General features: G+C 44.2%; 1 protein-coding gene across 1 annotated transcript in view; it reads left to right on the forward strand.

Annotated features, from left to right (window-relative positions):
- Nucleotides 1–16402, forward strand: part of LOC115139480 (mitogen-activated protein kinase kinase kinase 5-like) — a 64683-nt gene that overhangs the window by 30718 nt on the left and 17563 nt on the right. The window contains exons 9-18 of the mRNA XM_029676941.2: nt 885–1044; nt 9415–9568; nt 9768–9875; nt 10085–10137; nt 10850–10945; nt 11249–11330; nt 11880–12013; nt 13089–13216; nt 14196–14332; nt 14888–14993. Coding sequence (XP_029532801.1) covers nt 885–1044; nt 9415–9568; nt 9768–9875; nt 10085–10137; nt 10850–10945; nt 11249–11330; nt 11880–12013; nt 13089–13216; nt 14196–14332; nt 14888–14993 — 1158 coding nt within the window. The remainder of the gene's footprint in view (nt 1–884; nt 1045–9414; nt 9569–9767; nt 9876–10084; nt 10138–10849; nt 10946–11248; nt 11331–11879; nt 12014–13088; nt 13217–14195; nt 14333–14887; nt 14994–16402) is intronic.

The following is a 16402-nucleotide window of genomic DNA, read 5'->3' on the forward strand; positions in this document are numbered from 1 at the left end:
ATCTGTTTGGCCTTGAGCTGCCTGATGGTGCATTGGAATTGGCTCGCTACTCTGTTTTTCATTAGAGCTGCTGGTGGCTAATAATAATGAAGTTACTGATCTGCATTCCCACTGCACTGCGGTTACCCTCATGTCATAAAGCGTGAGATCAATATCAACTCATGTGACAGATACTGCTCATTCAAACAAAACTGCTTATGATGAGACACTCCCATCAAAGGTAGTCTGGGTGTGAACGGAGAGCCTGCTACTGTACTGCGGGGGTTAATATGAAACATCCGATTTTACGTTTGCCATTACGTTTCCTTGTTTTTTTTGTGTGGTTTTTTTGCAAGGGTGTTTTGTGCTGTTTGGCTCCCAATCCTCTGTGGTAGCTGTGAGATCTGAGGCTCAGAAAGAAACTCAGGAATGTGAGAAACAGGACAGACAGGCCTGGGAATCAGCCGTGGGCCCCGTTCCCAGTCCTTAGCCCCTTACCTGCCCTCCTCTACTCTGCGCTGCCCCGGGCTACATGAGTAGGACATGTAGTGGCAGCTTGCGAGGCCAAAAACAGCCATGTTCCATTATCACTCTGCAATATAGTAGCAACATGGCAACAACTACATTAGATGTTAAAACGATTCCAAAGAGGGCATTGAGATCCTCCACGCTGCATTACAGGTGAAATACCTAACATAAGAGTAGGCTACTGGGGTATACAGTGCCCAGCCTATTCCCAAACCCTTGAAATAACGCACAGTATATAAAGCACATAAGATATGGCAAATGATGTACCTTTAGAAAGACCTTGAACAATAAAACTATGGGAGCATTCAACAGTGTGCAGTATCTTTTTAAAATATTATTATAATATGTCCCTAACCTGACCTTGTTCTCCTTTCCAGGAGTGAAGCTGAGCAGCCTCCTGGGGAAGAAGGGAAGCCTGGACAAGCTGCAGAGCTACTGGGACGTGGGCTTCTTCCTGGGGGCTAGCATCCTGGCCTGTGACAACACTAGGGTCATACAGGCCTCAGAGAAGCTCTTCAAACTCAAGGCCCCCGTCTGGTGAGGGAGGGTGCTGTTTTTATTTTTTTTACATTTTTTTATGTAAAGATCAACATACAGTTCATTCGGGAAAGTATTCAGACCCCTTGACTTTTTCCACATGTTGCAGCCTTATTCTAAAATGTGTTAAATTCTTTTTCCCCCTCATTAATCTATACACAAAACCCCCCAAAAAGACAAAGCAAAAACATGTTTTAGAAATGTTTGCAAATGTATGAAAAGAAAAAAAAAAAAGATATCACATTTACAAAAGTATTCAGACCCTTTACTCAGTACTTTGTTGAAGCACCTTTGGCAGCGATTACAGGCTTGAGTCTTCTTGGGTATGACGCTGCAAGATTGGCACACCTGTATTTGGGGAGTTTCTCACATTCCTCTTTGCAGATCCTCTCAAGCTCTGTAAGGTTATATGGGGAGCGTTGGTGCACAGCTATTATCAGGTCTCTCCAAAGATGTTCGATCGGGTTCAAGTCTGGGCTCTAACTGGGCCACTGAAGAACATTCAGAGACTTGTCCCAGAAGCCACTCCTGCATTTTCTTGGCTGTGTGCTTAGGGTCGTTGTCCTGTTGGAAAGTGAACCTTTGCACCAGTCTGAGGTCCTGAGCGCTCTGAAGCAGGTTTTCATCAAGTATCTCTCTGCATTTTGTTCTGTTCATCTTTGCCATGATCCTGACTTGTCTCTCAGTCTCTGCCGCTGAAAAACACCCCCACAGCATGATGCTGCCACCACCATGCTTCACCGTAGGGACGGTGCCAGGTTTCCTCCACACCAGACACTTGGTATTCAGGTCAAATAGTTCAATCTTGGTTTCAGAATCTTGATTCTCATGGTCTGAGAGTTTAGGCAAACTTCAAGCGGGCTGTCATGTGCCTTTTACTGAGGAGTGGCTTCCGTCTGGCCACTCAACCATAAAGGCCTGATTGGTGGTGTGCTGCAGAGATGGTTGTCCTTCTGGAAGTTTCTCCCATATTCACAGAGGAACTCTAGAGCTATGTCAGAGTGACCATTGGGTTCTTGATCACCTCCCTGATCAAGGCCCTTCTACCCAGATTGCTAAATTTGGCCGGGCGGCCAGCTCTAGGAAGAGTCTTGGTGGTTTCTAACTTCTTCCATTTAAGAATGATAGAGGCCACTGTGTTCTTGGGGACCTTCAAGGCTGCAGCATTTTTTCAGTACCCTTCCCCAGGTTCTGTGCCTCAACACAGTGGGACCTTATATAATATAGACAGGTATGTGCCTTTCCAAATCATGTCCAATCATTGCATTTACCACAGGTGGACTCCAATCAAGTTGTAGAAACATCTCAATGATGATCAATGGAAACAGGATGCACCTGAGCTCAATTTAGAGTCATATTATTTTATTTAATACATTTTTGAATAAGGCTGTAACGTAACAAAATGTGGAAAAAGTCAAGGGGTCTGAAAACTTTCCGAAGGCACTGTATACACTGAGTGTACAGAACCTGCTCTTTCCATGACATAGACTAACCTGGTGAATCCAGGTGAAAGCTATGGTCCCTTATTGATGTCACTTGTTAAATCCACTTCAATCCGTGTAGATAAAGGGGAGGAGACAGGGTTAAAGACAGATTTTTAAGCCTTTAGACAATGAGACATGGAATGTGTATGTGTGCCATTCAGAGGGTGAATGGGCAAGACAAAAGATTTAAGTGCCTTTGAACGGGGTATGGTAGTAGGTGCCAGGCTCACCAGTTTGTGTCTAGAACGGTAACGCTGCTGGGTTTTTCATGCTCAGCATTTTCCCATGTGTATCAAGAATGGCCCAACACCCAAAGGACATACAGCCAACTTGACACAACTGTGGGTAACATTCAAGTCAACATGGGCCAGCATCCCTGTGGAACACTTTCAACACCTTGTAGAGTCCATGCCCCAACAAATTGAGGCTGTTCTGAGGGCAATATTAGGAAGGTGTTATTCATGTTTTGTACACTCGGTGTAGACAACTTATTTAAACCTACTTTGCACAATTTAAATGTCATTTATTTTTTTGTAGTCACAGGGGTTATCCGTCATATGGATGATTATTTTTTAAATATTTTTTAAACTCTTTTTATTAAGTTTTACACACACACACACAAGACAAAGCAATATAAATAATATACTCAACTAGAAAAAAAATACAAATAAAAAAATAGCTTTAAAGATACCATACTTTAGACAAGTTAAACACACCAGGCAGAAGGCTACAGAGGTTAAAGGGCAATCTATAGTACAGGGACAGAGCAAACACCTCACCGTTGTTCCTGTAAACAGTCAAGGGATAAGGGTGGAGAAATGCAACCACTCACAGACAGTCATGGCCACAGACCGACCATCCACTGGACCAAAAATAAAGTTTACAATGCTTTAAAATAAAAAATATAAAAAATAGAATGATTATTCATGTAGGCGTGAACAAACGGTAAAAATAACTGGGAAAAACAAGCTCACACTTCAGTCTCTGCCCGGGCAAGATGAACATGGCATCCGCGGATCACAATCAATAAGCACATGGACCTTAATGCCCCCCAGCAAAAACACAGAGAGAAGCTCCTCCAACCCTTAAGTCACAGGGGGGTCAAATACAGACTTATTTTAGTTTTAATTGGAATGCCATCAGAGGGTGGACTGTTTAAAGTAAGACCGGAATGGAGCCCAAGCCTCATTAAACAGTTTGGGGTTCCCACGTGAATTTAATTAAAAAATGTCTAGTTTCAGAGAGCACAACACATCTCTCACCCAATATTTATAAGATGGGGGAGCTGCCATCTTCCAGTTCTGTAGTATTAGCCGTCTAGCTAAAAGAGTTGTATAAGCAACAGTGTCCGACTGGATTCTTGATAGGGGGGTACCCATGGGCAGTACTCCAAAAAGGGCTGTAAGGGGAGACGGATCTATAACAGTGTCATATATATCAGAGAAACATTTAAATATGAATTCCCAGAAACCTGACAGTTTATGACAGCCCCAAAACATATGCAACAATGTGGCTGGTTCCACTTTACATCTGACACAGGTAGGATCAAAATCAGAGAATATTTTTTCCAAGTTTGGCCCCCGACCATTGGATACGGTGAACCACCTTGAATTGAATGAGGCTGTGTCTAGTGCTAAAAGAGGACGAATGCACCCTGTGCAGCACAGATTCCCAGGTGTCTTCCCAGGTGTCTTCCCCAAGTTCCTCCCCCAAATCCTTTTCCCATTAAAGGCACGAGTCTTTAAAGGCACCAAAGAAGGGTTCTGTAAGTCATGAATGATTGCATATACATCTGAAATTGCGCCCCTAGGAAGCTTGTTCAACTCCAAGATGCTCTCTATAGCTGTATTCGCAGGCCTATTGGGAAATCCAGGTGTGTTAGCTCTGACAAAGTTTCTAGTCTGGAGATAGCAGAAAAAGTGGGATTGGGGGAGATTGAACTTTTCCTGCAGCTGAGAAAAAAAGGCAAATGTATCATCAAAGAATAATTGGGCTAGCGAGGAGAGGCCTAGTGAGTGCCAAATGCCAAAAGCCCCATCATTCAAAGAAGGAGGAAATAAAATGTTCTGATTGATTGGGCCTGATAGAGAAAAGCCTCGGAGGCTAAAGGCTAAACGGAACTGATTCCAAATTTTAAGAGACTGCTTTACAATTGGGTTGACACACCTTTTGCCTAGGGACACTGGGAGAGACGAGCACAACACAGAGGAAAGTGCTGCAGGTTTACACGATTCAGACTCCATCTGGACCCAGAGTGGTCTAGGGCCAGTATGATCAGTCTGCAGCCAGTACAGAACGGCTCTGAAATTTGCAGCCCAATAGTATGTCTGAAAATTTGGTAGAGCGAAATCCCCCAATGACCTAGGAATCTGTAAATGTTTTCTACCAATCCGTGGTACCTTGCCACCCCAAATAAAATGCATGAATGTTTGATCCAGTGAAATAAAAAAAGATTTTGGAATAAAAATGGGTAAACATTGAAATAAATATAAAAATTTGGGCAACACATTCATTTTAATGACATTAATCCTTCCGATAAGAGAAAGGGGTAGCGAATTCCAAAAAGTAAAAGATTGTTTCAAGTTGTCTGCTAGAGCAACAAAGTTTTCCTGAAACAAATTTGAATATTTCCTTGTCACTTTTACTCCCAAGTAGGTGAATTGATCCCGGACAATCCTAAACTGAGAACTTGTAAAAGAGCACTTTAAAGCAGCCTTGTTTACCGGAAAAAGCTCACTGTTGCCTAGATTCAGCTTGTACCCTGAGATCGATCCAAACATTTTAAGAACAGATAGGGCACGTGGCAATGAGGTATCGGGGTTGGAGATAAACAAAAGGAGGTCGTCAGCATATAGCGAGACTTTCTGCTCCCAGCCCACCCTGATTATACCTTGAATGGCATCATTAGAGCGTAGTGCAATGGCGAGAGGCTCGATTGCCAAAGCAAACAACAAGGGGGAGAGTGGACAACCCTGTCTGGATCCGCGGTGCAAGGGAAAATAGTCAGAGGACAAGTTATTAGTCCGTACCGAAGCCATGGGGGAAAAATAAATAATCTTTATCCACGCAATGAATTTGGGGCCAAAGCCAAATCCATAAAGGGCAGCTGTTAGGTAATCCCACTCAACGCGGTCAAACGCTTTTTCGGCATCAAGTGAGACCACCACCTCCGGGTCCTCCGACGCTGGGGAGTACAGTATATTCATAAGGCACCTAATATTGAAAAATAAATGCCTATTTCTCACAAAGCCAGTCTGGTCAGAGTGTATTACTTGGTGCAGCAAGCCTTCCATATGGATGGCTAAAAGCTTAGCTAGGATTTTGTAATCACAGTTTAAAAGCGAGATTGGGCGATAGGATCCACATTCCAGGGGGTCTTTGTTTTTCTTTAGTAGTAATGAAATTGAAGCCTGATAAAGACTAGGCAGTAGCTTTGAAGTATTAAGGCACTCTGCAAATAGTCGAGACAAAAATGGGCAAAGCAGACCAGAAAACGTCCTGTAAAATTCGGTTGGAAAACCGTCTGGACCCGGTGATTTACCACTTTTAATTGCGGACACTGCTGTTGCAATCTCCTCAAGCATAAATTCTTCTTCTAGACAGTCATGGGAGTCTGTATCAATTGAAGGCATATTCAAGCCATTAAAGAAGGAGTCAATCAGCAAAGGGTCTTGAGGGGATTCAGAGGTGTATAGCGCAGAGTAAAATTGTTTAAATTGATCATTGATCTCTTTATATAACTGTGGTGGCACCAGACGGGGTCCTTATTTGTGGGATTAAACGTGAGGCCTCAGATTTACGGATCTGATGCGCAAGGAGTTTACTGGCCTTGTCGCCTTGTTCATAGACTTTGTATCGAGCTCGCAAGAGTAACTGTTCAGCTTGCCTGGTAGAAAGCTCATCAGATTCAGACTTCAGACTCATCAGATTCAGAACTGGGGACATTTTACAGTTGAAATCCCCCCCTAAAATCAACAAATGAGAATCTAAATTGGGAATAGCAGACAGAAAGGAAGAAATGAAACTTGTGTCATCCCAATTGGGAGCATAAACACTAGCCAAAACAAGAGGGGTAGAAAACAGTTCACCGGTTACTATGACGTATCGTCCCTTAGGATCAGCAATAACCTCAGAAGCTACAAAGGGAGTAGCTTTATCAACCAGAATAGCAGCACCTCTTGATTTACTATGAAAGTTCGAGTGGAACACTTGACCAACCCAGTCCTTACGCATCCTAAAATGCTCACCAGTCCTCAAGTGAGTCTCTTGGAGAAATGCAATATTTGCATTCAAACCCTTTAAGTGTGTCAACACCCTCTTACACTTCACCGGGTTATTAACCCCTTTGGTGTTCCATGAAATGTACTTGATCGCATTATTTCGGCCCCTCTGGGCATTCCCGTTATTCAACCCTGTCATTAGAGCATAGAATGGAAAAGCAATGAGTGCCCAAAACCCCAGAATAACTTGTCTCAGAGTAATAATGTACGGTGGTAAATGTTTGGAAAAAGTACAGAAAAAAAAACTAAAAAGACAGAATGACAACATTAGAACTGAACAATTCAACCTGCCCCCCCACCCCCCATCCCAGACAATACCTCCCCAAACGAGGTACAAGCCTAAATAGAATATGTTCTCTTCGCACAGTATGTCTGTGAGAGTGCGGTGTTAAACCTAAACCCACAGTCCCGCTCTTTAAAGTCGTGTTTTGTTAGTGGATCAAGCAGCAAAAAGAAAGATTTGTATGTATTTTTTTCAAATAAAAAAAAGGCGAATCCCTTGTGCAAACGGAATGACAAAAATATCACTTGTAGATGTATATAATTATATTCCCAGTCTTATAACAGGCATTGAGAGAGAAAATAAATCAAATGTATAAAGGCTCTCAGCCAAAAATCTAATTTGAAGTAAGGAAATCGTAGTAAGACAATCAAAAATAATAGTAATTATAATAGTAGTCTAGTTGACACTGAGACAGCCTACAACCAATACCAAAAAACTACGTGAACGTTTGCTGGGCATAAATGACGCTCAAAACTTTTAAAATTAAAGTGAGACCCCAAAAACCGTGTAGCCTCGGGAGACATTTACTGTTTAATGGGTCAATGCAAACGGATGCAGTAAACAAATAACCAAAAATATTTTGAGTCACTGAGACACTGTGTAAACAAACTAAATAGGTGAGCGAGACAGCCTAGAGACACAGGAGTTAAGTAAAACCTTAATACAATTCAATTAAAATGACTGAATGCTTGTAAGGCACGCACACTAGATGATCAAACATTAGATCACATCAAATAAACCTGAATAGTTTCACCAACTATACAAGACTAGCCTGTTATATCTAAACATAATTGTACCACAGGTGGGTTACTTACTATCCACAGTTCGCAAGCAACAGTTGCTGAACTGTGAGCATGTTCAAGACTTCTTGATGTGACGTTGAATGTGAGCCATAGCCTCATCCGGAGATTCAAATGTGTAGTCTTTACCCTCATGAGATATCCATAAACGGGCCGGGAATCGCAGTCCATACTTCACACCTGGATGGTACTGAAGTACTCGTTTGGCCTGTCCGAAAGCTGCGCGCTGCCTGGAAACAGTGGGGGAGTAGTCCTGGTAGATGGAGAAGCTCTGTCCTTGTAAGCTCAGAGTGGTATTGCGGGCTCGTCGGAGGATCTCCATCTTCTCATGAAAAAAGTGCACTCGAAGAATTATGTCACGGGGCCTCTCCCCATCCCGGGGCTTTGGGCGCAGCGACCGGTGGGCTCGATCAATCAGGGGCTTTTCATCTAAGGCAAGAACATCCTTCAGCAGCCCTGAAACGAAATCCGTGGCGCGATGCATTTCCACTGACTCTGGGACCGATACAAGTCTCAGATTATTGCGGCGAGAGAATCCCTCTAAACTCACACAGCTCTCCTTCACCTTTTTCAAATCCGCAGCTAGGCGTTTAACTTCAGCCTCCAGGGATGTAGTTAAGTCGGAGACATTAGTAACGGAGGTCTCCAGTGCTGCAATCGTTGTAGTGTGTGACGCAGTTGTTGTTTTGAGTAATGTGATTGCTGGCACAGTCTCGTTCCGCAGGATGGTTAAATCTGCTTTTAAGGTATCAGAAACCTCCTGTATTCTGGCCTCAATCGTAGCAACCACCTGTGTTTTCATTTCAACTATCTCAGAGCGTAGTAGTTTGATGGCCTCGAGAATGTTCATTTCAGCGCCGCCAGGCCAAGCTGCACCCCCGGGTAAAGTGTGCGTCCCCGGGCCCTCAGACTCAGGAGAGGGCGGTGATGAGAGCGGGTCTTGTAGGCCGGGTTTTCTCAAAGTCATGCTTTTGGCCTTATGCTTGGTCGACATGCTGACATTCGGAAGCAAAGTAGTCTTGGTTTTTACGGAAAGGGATCACCAAATTAATATTTGAAAATAAATACGGTTCTGCTGCAAAATTCACATAAACTTTAAGAATACCACGGGAGCAAACGGAAAACACGTCAGTCGCACATGGCGTCCCTCCTATCTCCATAGATGATTTTTTTGTGGTCATTTTTTGTTTATTTTTTAATGTATTTCAAATATTGAAATTGACTGGAATTGGTCAAACTCAAAGTTTAATACATGTACAAAATGACCCTCTTTCCCATAAAAATATGGTCACGACTGTCTGACATGAAAGGGCAGTTTAACTTTGCCCCGCAGACAATCGATCTGAGATCCTTCAGTTTCAGTCATGCGGTTTCAGTCATGTGTCGACCCTATTCTTTCAAGCTCAAGATTTTGACAACGTATTCAAACAGATTTTGATCTGTTTTAAGTGCATTTTCTTTTTCTGCGGTCAATGGCCTTTAAAATGTATTTCAAGCTAACGTTTGTGTTGACTGCACCCCAGGTATCTGAGCTCTCTCGTGGAGACCATCCTGATTTACCAGCATTTCAAAAAGCCCTCTGTGGAGCAGCCACCGCCCAAGCAGGAACTGGTGGACTTCTGGATGGACTTCCTGGTGGAGGCCACAAAGAAAGACGTCTCATCTGTCCGCTTCCCAGTATGTCTCCCTGATGTGACTGCCACTGAGCCCCATGCTCGCTCTTCCTTCCTAGCATTCTTCACTGTTTAGACTTGAACTTGACAGTTAGACATATACTGTACACACATAAACCATAACAATGGCACCAACTGAGGCAGTGTTCCTAGGCTGTTTACTTCTCTGATCTCGAGGTGATATCGGTTGTCCTCTTTTCCAGGTGTTGATACTGGAGCCCACGAAAGTCTATCAGCCTTCGTACTTGTCCATAAACAACGATGTGGAGGAGAACACTGTCTCCATCTGGCATGTTGCTCCTGATGACAAGGTAAGTTACTGACCACAGGAAGAGTGTGTGACAACTGCCTCGTGCCTTTGCTTTGTGGTTTTTCTTCCACTGGAAAGAGTCTCATAAACTAAGTATGTCTCTCTCTTTCTCTGCACTGACACATTTTGCCAGGTCATCAGAGTTACATTTTCAGGTGTCAGTCCTTGTCATATTTTCTGAGGGTCATGTTTTTCTGATCTCTCTAACAGAACAGGGGGGTCCATGAGTGGAACTTCAGCGCCATGTCAGTACGGGGTGTCAGGTTGGTGATCTCACAGCTGTCCTGATCTACACACTCATTGTAATATATGGGCAGTGAAGTCACTGCTCGCTACTCTCCTCCTCTTTCCCATATGCCGCCAACATAACAAATTATTTTGTGGCGGTCCCTCCGTGGCTCTCCCTCCTTCACCCTCCCTGACTCCCTCTCCACAAAATAATTCAGTGGCAGACTGACAGGCCGAATGATCTTCCACTCTAGAGGGCCTCTGTGAGATGTTGCTAGGGAACGTATCTTACTCGGTGCCCACTCCCCCTCCAGTGGACTAGGAGACAATGGCAGTTCCCTCTGATGCAACAGTGTGCCATGGTGGGCTGAATACAACCACTCATTCTGTGCTCTGCTCCACTCTGCTCAGCCCTCGCCTCGGTTAGCTGGCTTAGAATCCCTGTTCACTCCGCTGAACACTGGTGGAGACTCAACAGGATGTATGTGTGTGTGGGAAGGAACGCTCTGAGTTATGCTCATTCCGTCCAAGTTACTGTTACTGTTACTTGTTTTATGTGTTTGAATGAAGAAGAGTGTTTGGTGGTTAAAGACTTTTACAGCTCTGGTGAAAATGAAAAGCTTCTGTAGTTACCTACAACTGGAGTGATTTCTCAGATGGCTACGCTCAGACATCCAGTCTATGCCAGTGTCCTATGTCATGTGAATTCCCCCATCTCGTCTCTAACTGTCAACTCCTCTTCCTCAGCATTTCCAAGTTTGACGAGCGCAGTGCCTTCCTGTACGTGCTAAACAACTCTGAGGACTTCCAGATCTATTTCTGCACAGAGATGCACTGCAAAAGGTCTGTCACTCTTCTGTCTGTGCCGTGACCACTCCATCTCACCAGCATGTGAGCCGCTGTCCAAGGCAGTGACTGTACTGTAGAGATTTACACGGAGAAGAACCAAAGCACAGCCAGCCAGTCTTATTAGCTCCACAGTGTGATTCAGTGAGTCAGTGCTGGTGTGATTTGAGCTTTCTCCCATTGAGTTTTCACGCTGAGAGTGTATGAAAGGGTGCCTGGGCTTAGTGTTCTTTCACAACTACTCCTGTGACGTATTTGTAAGTGTGGTAAAGGTCATCTGGGGTGATCTGTGTGTTGCAGGTTCTGTGATCTGGTCAACAGCATCGCAGAAGAAACATGGAAAGGCTCCGAAGAGGGGGAGTGTGACGCTGACGCCCTAGAGGTGAGGGAGGAGAGAGGGATATTTTCATTGTATGTTGTCTCCAACAGGATTAACCTGATTTCCACAATGTGTAGGGTGTAGGCAGCAGCAATTGTCTCTCCGATTGTTTTCCAAATTCTATATCAAACCAGATTGAGGCAATGAACAGTGTGGAAATGGATAGAGGCAACTTCCTACAGTGTGGACATGGGTCATGCTGTTCATTGTATGTTTTGCAATGGAAACCAATAGTGTAGAGTAGGAAAAGCACCTGTTCCTCTAGTCACCTGTTCTCCCAGTGGTGAGGCGGGGGGAAATAATTGTCTGTGAATAATTACCCAAAGACTTCTTGCAAGCATGGTGCCACAAATTGTTTTTGAGCCCTGTTTGATCTAGGCCACACCTTGCAAAGCTCACATTGCCCTTTGCTTAGTTGATACCCAGCCGCCACTCTCACCTTATGGCTCACCTGCTCTAAGATGACCCTATATCCCCGTTGTAACTCTATCGTTATGGCCCTTGAAGTTAACATGCAACAAAATGTCATCTTTAAAATAATTTCCTCCTCAGTACGACTATGAGTATGATGAGCTCGGGGAGAGGGTGGTTCTGGGAAAAGGCACATTTGGAGTGGTGTACGCAGGCCGGGACCTTAGCAACCAGGTGCGGCTGGCCATCAAGGAGATACCGGAGAGAGACAGCAGGTAGGTGAACATGTTAAGTTGACATTTTCCCCCAAAAAGACCTTAGCACAAATCCTCAGCTTCTACTATTCCCCCTTACGCGTATTGTCATTGCACCGGCTACTATAGTTGACATAATAAGCATCCATGACATTTTTGCGGTCTTTTAAGAGGCCCTTTGCTAATGGAAGGCTGAATTGCAACAGGTCCCTGTGTCGTTATTTAAAGGGAGTGATTGGTTATTCAGAGCACAACAACCAAGGGGGTTTCCTGAGAGTGATCATTTGATTGGCAGATCGAAGGGACACCAACACGCTCGTTTAAGTCGTCGACTGTGTTAGCTCTGTGTTCCTGTTGTGTGTCCTTTCTCTGGCACACCAAAGTGTTATATATATACCGTACACCTGATCGAGTGACTGGGCAATGAAAAGAATTGGGGGGGGAGAGAGTCGCCTAGCAACTAGTGTACCAAGTACTTGCGCTGCCTTCCATCACTGGTCTGCTCATTGTTCCAGCTATTCCTGTTTTATTATGGGACTCCTTCAGAGCTCAATCAACCCAGATGATTCCTCTGCCATACATTGTTCCACTCATCACATCACAAGTCATTAGAGGGCTATCATGGGAAAACTCAAAGGTGTCAAGAATTATTCTGAATCACTTAGAAGCAACTCTGAAGTATCCTCTCGGGGGGGGGGGGGGGGGGGACATTGAATAAGTGTCTGATTCACTAGAATAGCCAACCGTGTGATTGAGGGAGAATGTATTTAGTCTTATTATTGGTGGTGTTCAGTTTGAACATTTATCTCTAGAAGAAGATTGCTGGAGAGTGACATTTCATATGTAGCCAGCTGGTGTGTGTCCTTGTGTTCCTTGTCCTCTGACCATGGTGTACTGGACTGAGACTGAGTCCCTCTGACATCTCTCTCCGTGATAGGTTACTGCAAGCTACTAAGTGCAACAGTGCAATTTCCTGTTTCAAAGTGCTCTGGTCTTTTTTTCTTTTTTTTTTTGAACGAGAGAGAGAGAGAAGACATCATCCTGTCCTTTTTCCTTATTAGATGTAACAGTGGATGTTTCATCTATTCTGTCCTAGGTATTCTCAGCCCCTCCACGAGGAAATTGCCCTTCACAAACACCTGAAGCACAAGAACATTGTGCAGTACTTGGGCTCCATCAGCGAGAATGGTTTTATCAAGATCTTCATGGAGCAGGTTCCCGGAGGTAAGAGGGCAAATACAAACACGTATACACTCATTGGCCATTTTATTAGGTACACTCATCTAGTACCGGGTCAGACCCCCCTTTGCTTCCTGAACAGCCTGAATTCTTCAGGGTATGGATTCTACAAGTTGGAAACGTTCCACAGGGATGTTGGTCCATGCTGACGCGATGGCATCCCGCAGTTGCTGCAGATTGGACGACGGTACACCCCCGCCACCAGCCTGTACCGTTGACACCAGGCAGGACGGGTCCATGGACTCGTGCTGCTTACACCAAATCCTGACTCTGCCATCAGCATGACGCAACAGGAATCGGGATTAGTCGGCCAGGCAATATTTTTCCATTCCTCAATTGTCCAGTGTTGGTGACCGCGTGCCTACTAGAGCCACTTGTTCTTGTTTTTAGCTCATTGGAGAAGAAGTTGTGCATTCCAAGATGCCATTCTGCACACCACTGTTGTTCTGCACCATCATTAGTCTCTTTGGGTCTTGCCTGTTAGCTTGCACGATTCTTGCCATTCTCCTTCGACTTCTCTTATCAACGAGCTGTTTTCGCCCACAAGACTGTCGCTGACTGGATGTTTTTTGTATGTCACACCATTTTCTGGAATCCTTAGACACCGTCGTGCGTGAAAATCCCAGGAAGGCGGACGTTTCTGAGATACTGGATCCGGCAACCCTGGTACCGTCGACCATACCACGCTCAAAGTCACTTCGGTCACTCGTTTTGCCCATTGTAACGTTCAGTCGAACAGTAACTGAATGCCTTGATGCCCATCTGCCTGCTTTGTGTAGCAAGCCACAACCACCTGACTGTAGGAGCTAACCATTTTCGTGAACGGGGTGGTGTACCTAATAAACCTATCCTGTGAGTGTATGTTATCTGAGTTATGTAATGGACTGAATATACTCCTGTCCTGCTGATAGTAAAGCAGAACGTATTAATATGTATTGTACTTTGGCCTGTGGTTTGTATCCAGGAAGCCTGTCTGCCCTGCTGAGGTCTAAATGGGGCCCTCTGAAGAATAACGAACCCACCATCGGCTTCTACACCAGACAGATCCTGGAGGGGCTCAAATATCTCCATGACAACCAGATCGCTCACAGAGACATCAAGGTGGAGCCTTGGCTTTTTCCTCTACCACTGCTCTATTTCAAAGGCTTTGATTGGCCATTGTATAGTATTCGCCTGGCCAATAGGGAGGCCACATTCATGTCAGGGGTACATAAATGATTTGATTTGTAAGTGGCGCCTGGCACTATCATAAAGACTTCCCCTTATCATCCTACAGGAAGGTTAATGTGACATAACTCTGTCTCAGTCATAATAAAAACCCACTGAGCCCACTCCCATCCCATAATAGAGCAAGTCATTTAGGTTAGCATACTCTTCCTCCTACACCCAGGACAAGATAGGCCTCTAAATTCTGCCTCATTTAACAATAGTATCTCATAAAATCACCTCAACGGCCATTCACGTCAATGCTAATAAACTTGTTTTGGATTGGAGGTGGTGAATATGGCCCACTGTAACAACTGTTGCTGATTGCCTTCTAGGAAATACCTTAGATTACCAGGCTGTTATCATAGTCATTTGGGTTAAGGTTAAGGAATAGATCTTACTTGGAATGGAGCTCTTTTCTCATCCCATCTGTTCTCTTTATATCCACAGGGAGACAATGTGCTAATAAACACATATAGTGGAGTTCTGAAGATATCTGACTTTGGCACCTCTAAACGGCTTGCTGGGATCAACCCCTGCACTGAGACTTTCACTGGTATGTTCTGGTCTCCCTGACTGGGTTTCTAACCGCTGGTACAGTTGAAGTCGGAGGTTTACGTACACCTTAACCAAATACATTCTAATCTCAGTTTTTCACAATTCCTGACATTTAATCCTAGTAAACAATTCCCTGTCTTAGGTCAATTAGGATCACCACTTTATTTTAAGAATGTGAAATGTCAGAATAATAGTAGAGAGAATGATTTATTTCAGCTTTTATTTCTTTCATCACATTCCCAGTGGGTCAGAAGTTTACATACACTCAATTAGTATTTGGTAGCGTCGTTTTAAATTGTTTAACTTGGGTCAAACTTATCAGGTAGCCTTCCACAAGCTTCCCACATTAAGTTGGGTGAATTTTGTCCCATTCCTCCTGACAGAGCTGGTGTAACTGAGTCAGGTTTGTAGGCCTCCTTGCTCGCACACGCTGTTTCAGTTCTGCCCACAAATTTTCTATAGGATTGAGGTCAGGGCTTTGTGATGGCCACTCCAATACCTTGACTTTGTTATCCTTAAGCCATTTTGCCACAACTTTAGAAGTATGCTTGGGGTCATTGTCCATTTGGATGACCCATTTGCGACCAAGCTTGAACTTCCTGACTGATGTCTTGTGATGATGCTTCAATATATCCACATCATTTTCCTTCCTCATGATGCCATTTATTTTTTTGAAGTGCACAAGTCCCTCCTGCAGCAAAGCACCCCCACAACATGATGCTGTCACCACCCGTGCTTCATGGTTGGGATGATGCTCTTCGGCTTGCAAGCCTCCCCCTTTATCCTCCAAACATAACGATGGTCATTATGGCCAAACAGTTCTATTTTTGTTTCATCAGAACAGAGGACATTTCTCCAAAAAGTACGATATTTGTCCCCGTGTGCAGTTGCAAACTGTAGTCTGGCTTTTTAGTAGCGGTTTTGGAGCAGTGGCTTCTTCCTTGCTGAGCGGCCTTTCAGGTTATGTCGATATAGGACTCGTTTTACTGTGGATATAGATACTTTTGTACCGGTTTCCTCCAGCATCTTCACAAGGTCCTTTCCTGTTGTTCTGGGATTGATTTGCACTTTTCGCACCAAAGTACGTTCATCTCTAGGAGACAGAACGCGTCTCCTTCCTGAGAGGTGTGATGCTGCGTGGTCCCATGGTGTTTATACTTGCGTACTATTGTTTGTAAAGATGAACGTAGTACTTTCAGGCAAATTTGGAAATTGCTCCCAAGGATGAACCAGATTTGTGGAGGTCTTGGCTAATTTCTTTTGATTTTCCCATGATGTCAAGCAAAGAGGCACTTAGTTTAAATGTAGGCCTTGACATAAATCCACAGGTACACCGGCCAATTGACTCAAATGATGTCAATTAGCCTAACAGAAGCTTCTAAAGCCATGACATAATTTTCTGGAATT

Source organism: Oncorhynchus nerka, linkage group LG13 (genome assembly GCF_034236695.1).
Source record: "Oncorhynchus nerka isolate Pitt River linkage group LG13, Oner_Uvic_2.0, whole genome shotgun sequence".
Lineage (NCBI taxonomy): Eukaryota > Metazoa > Chordata > Actinopteri > Salmoniformes > Salmonidae > Oncorhynchus > Oncorhynchus nerka.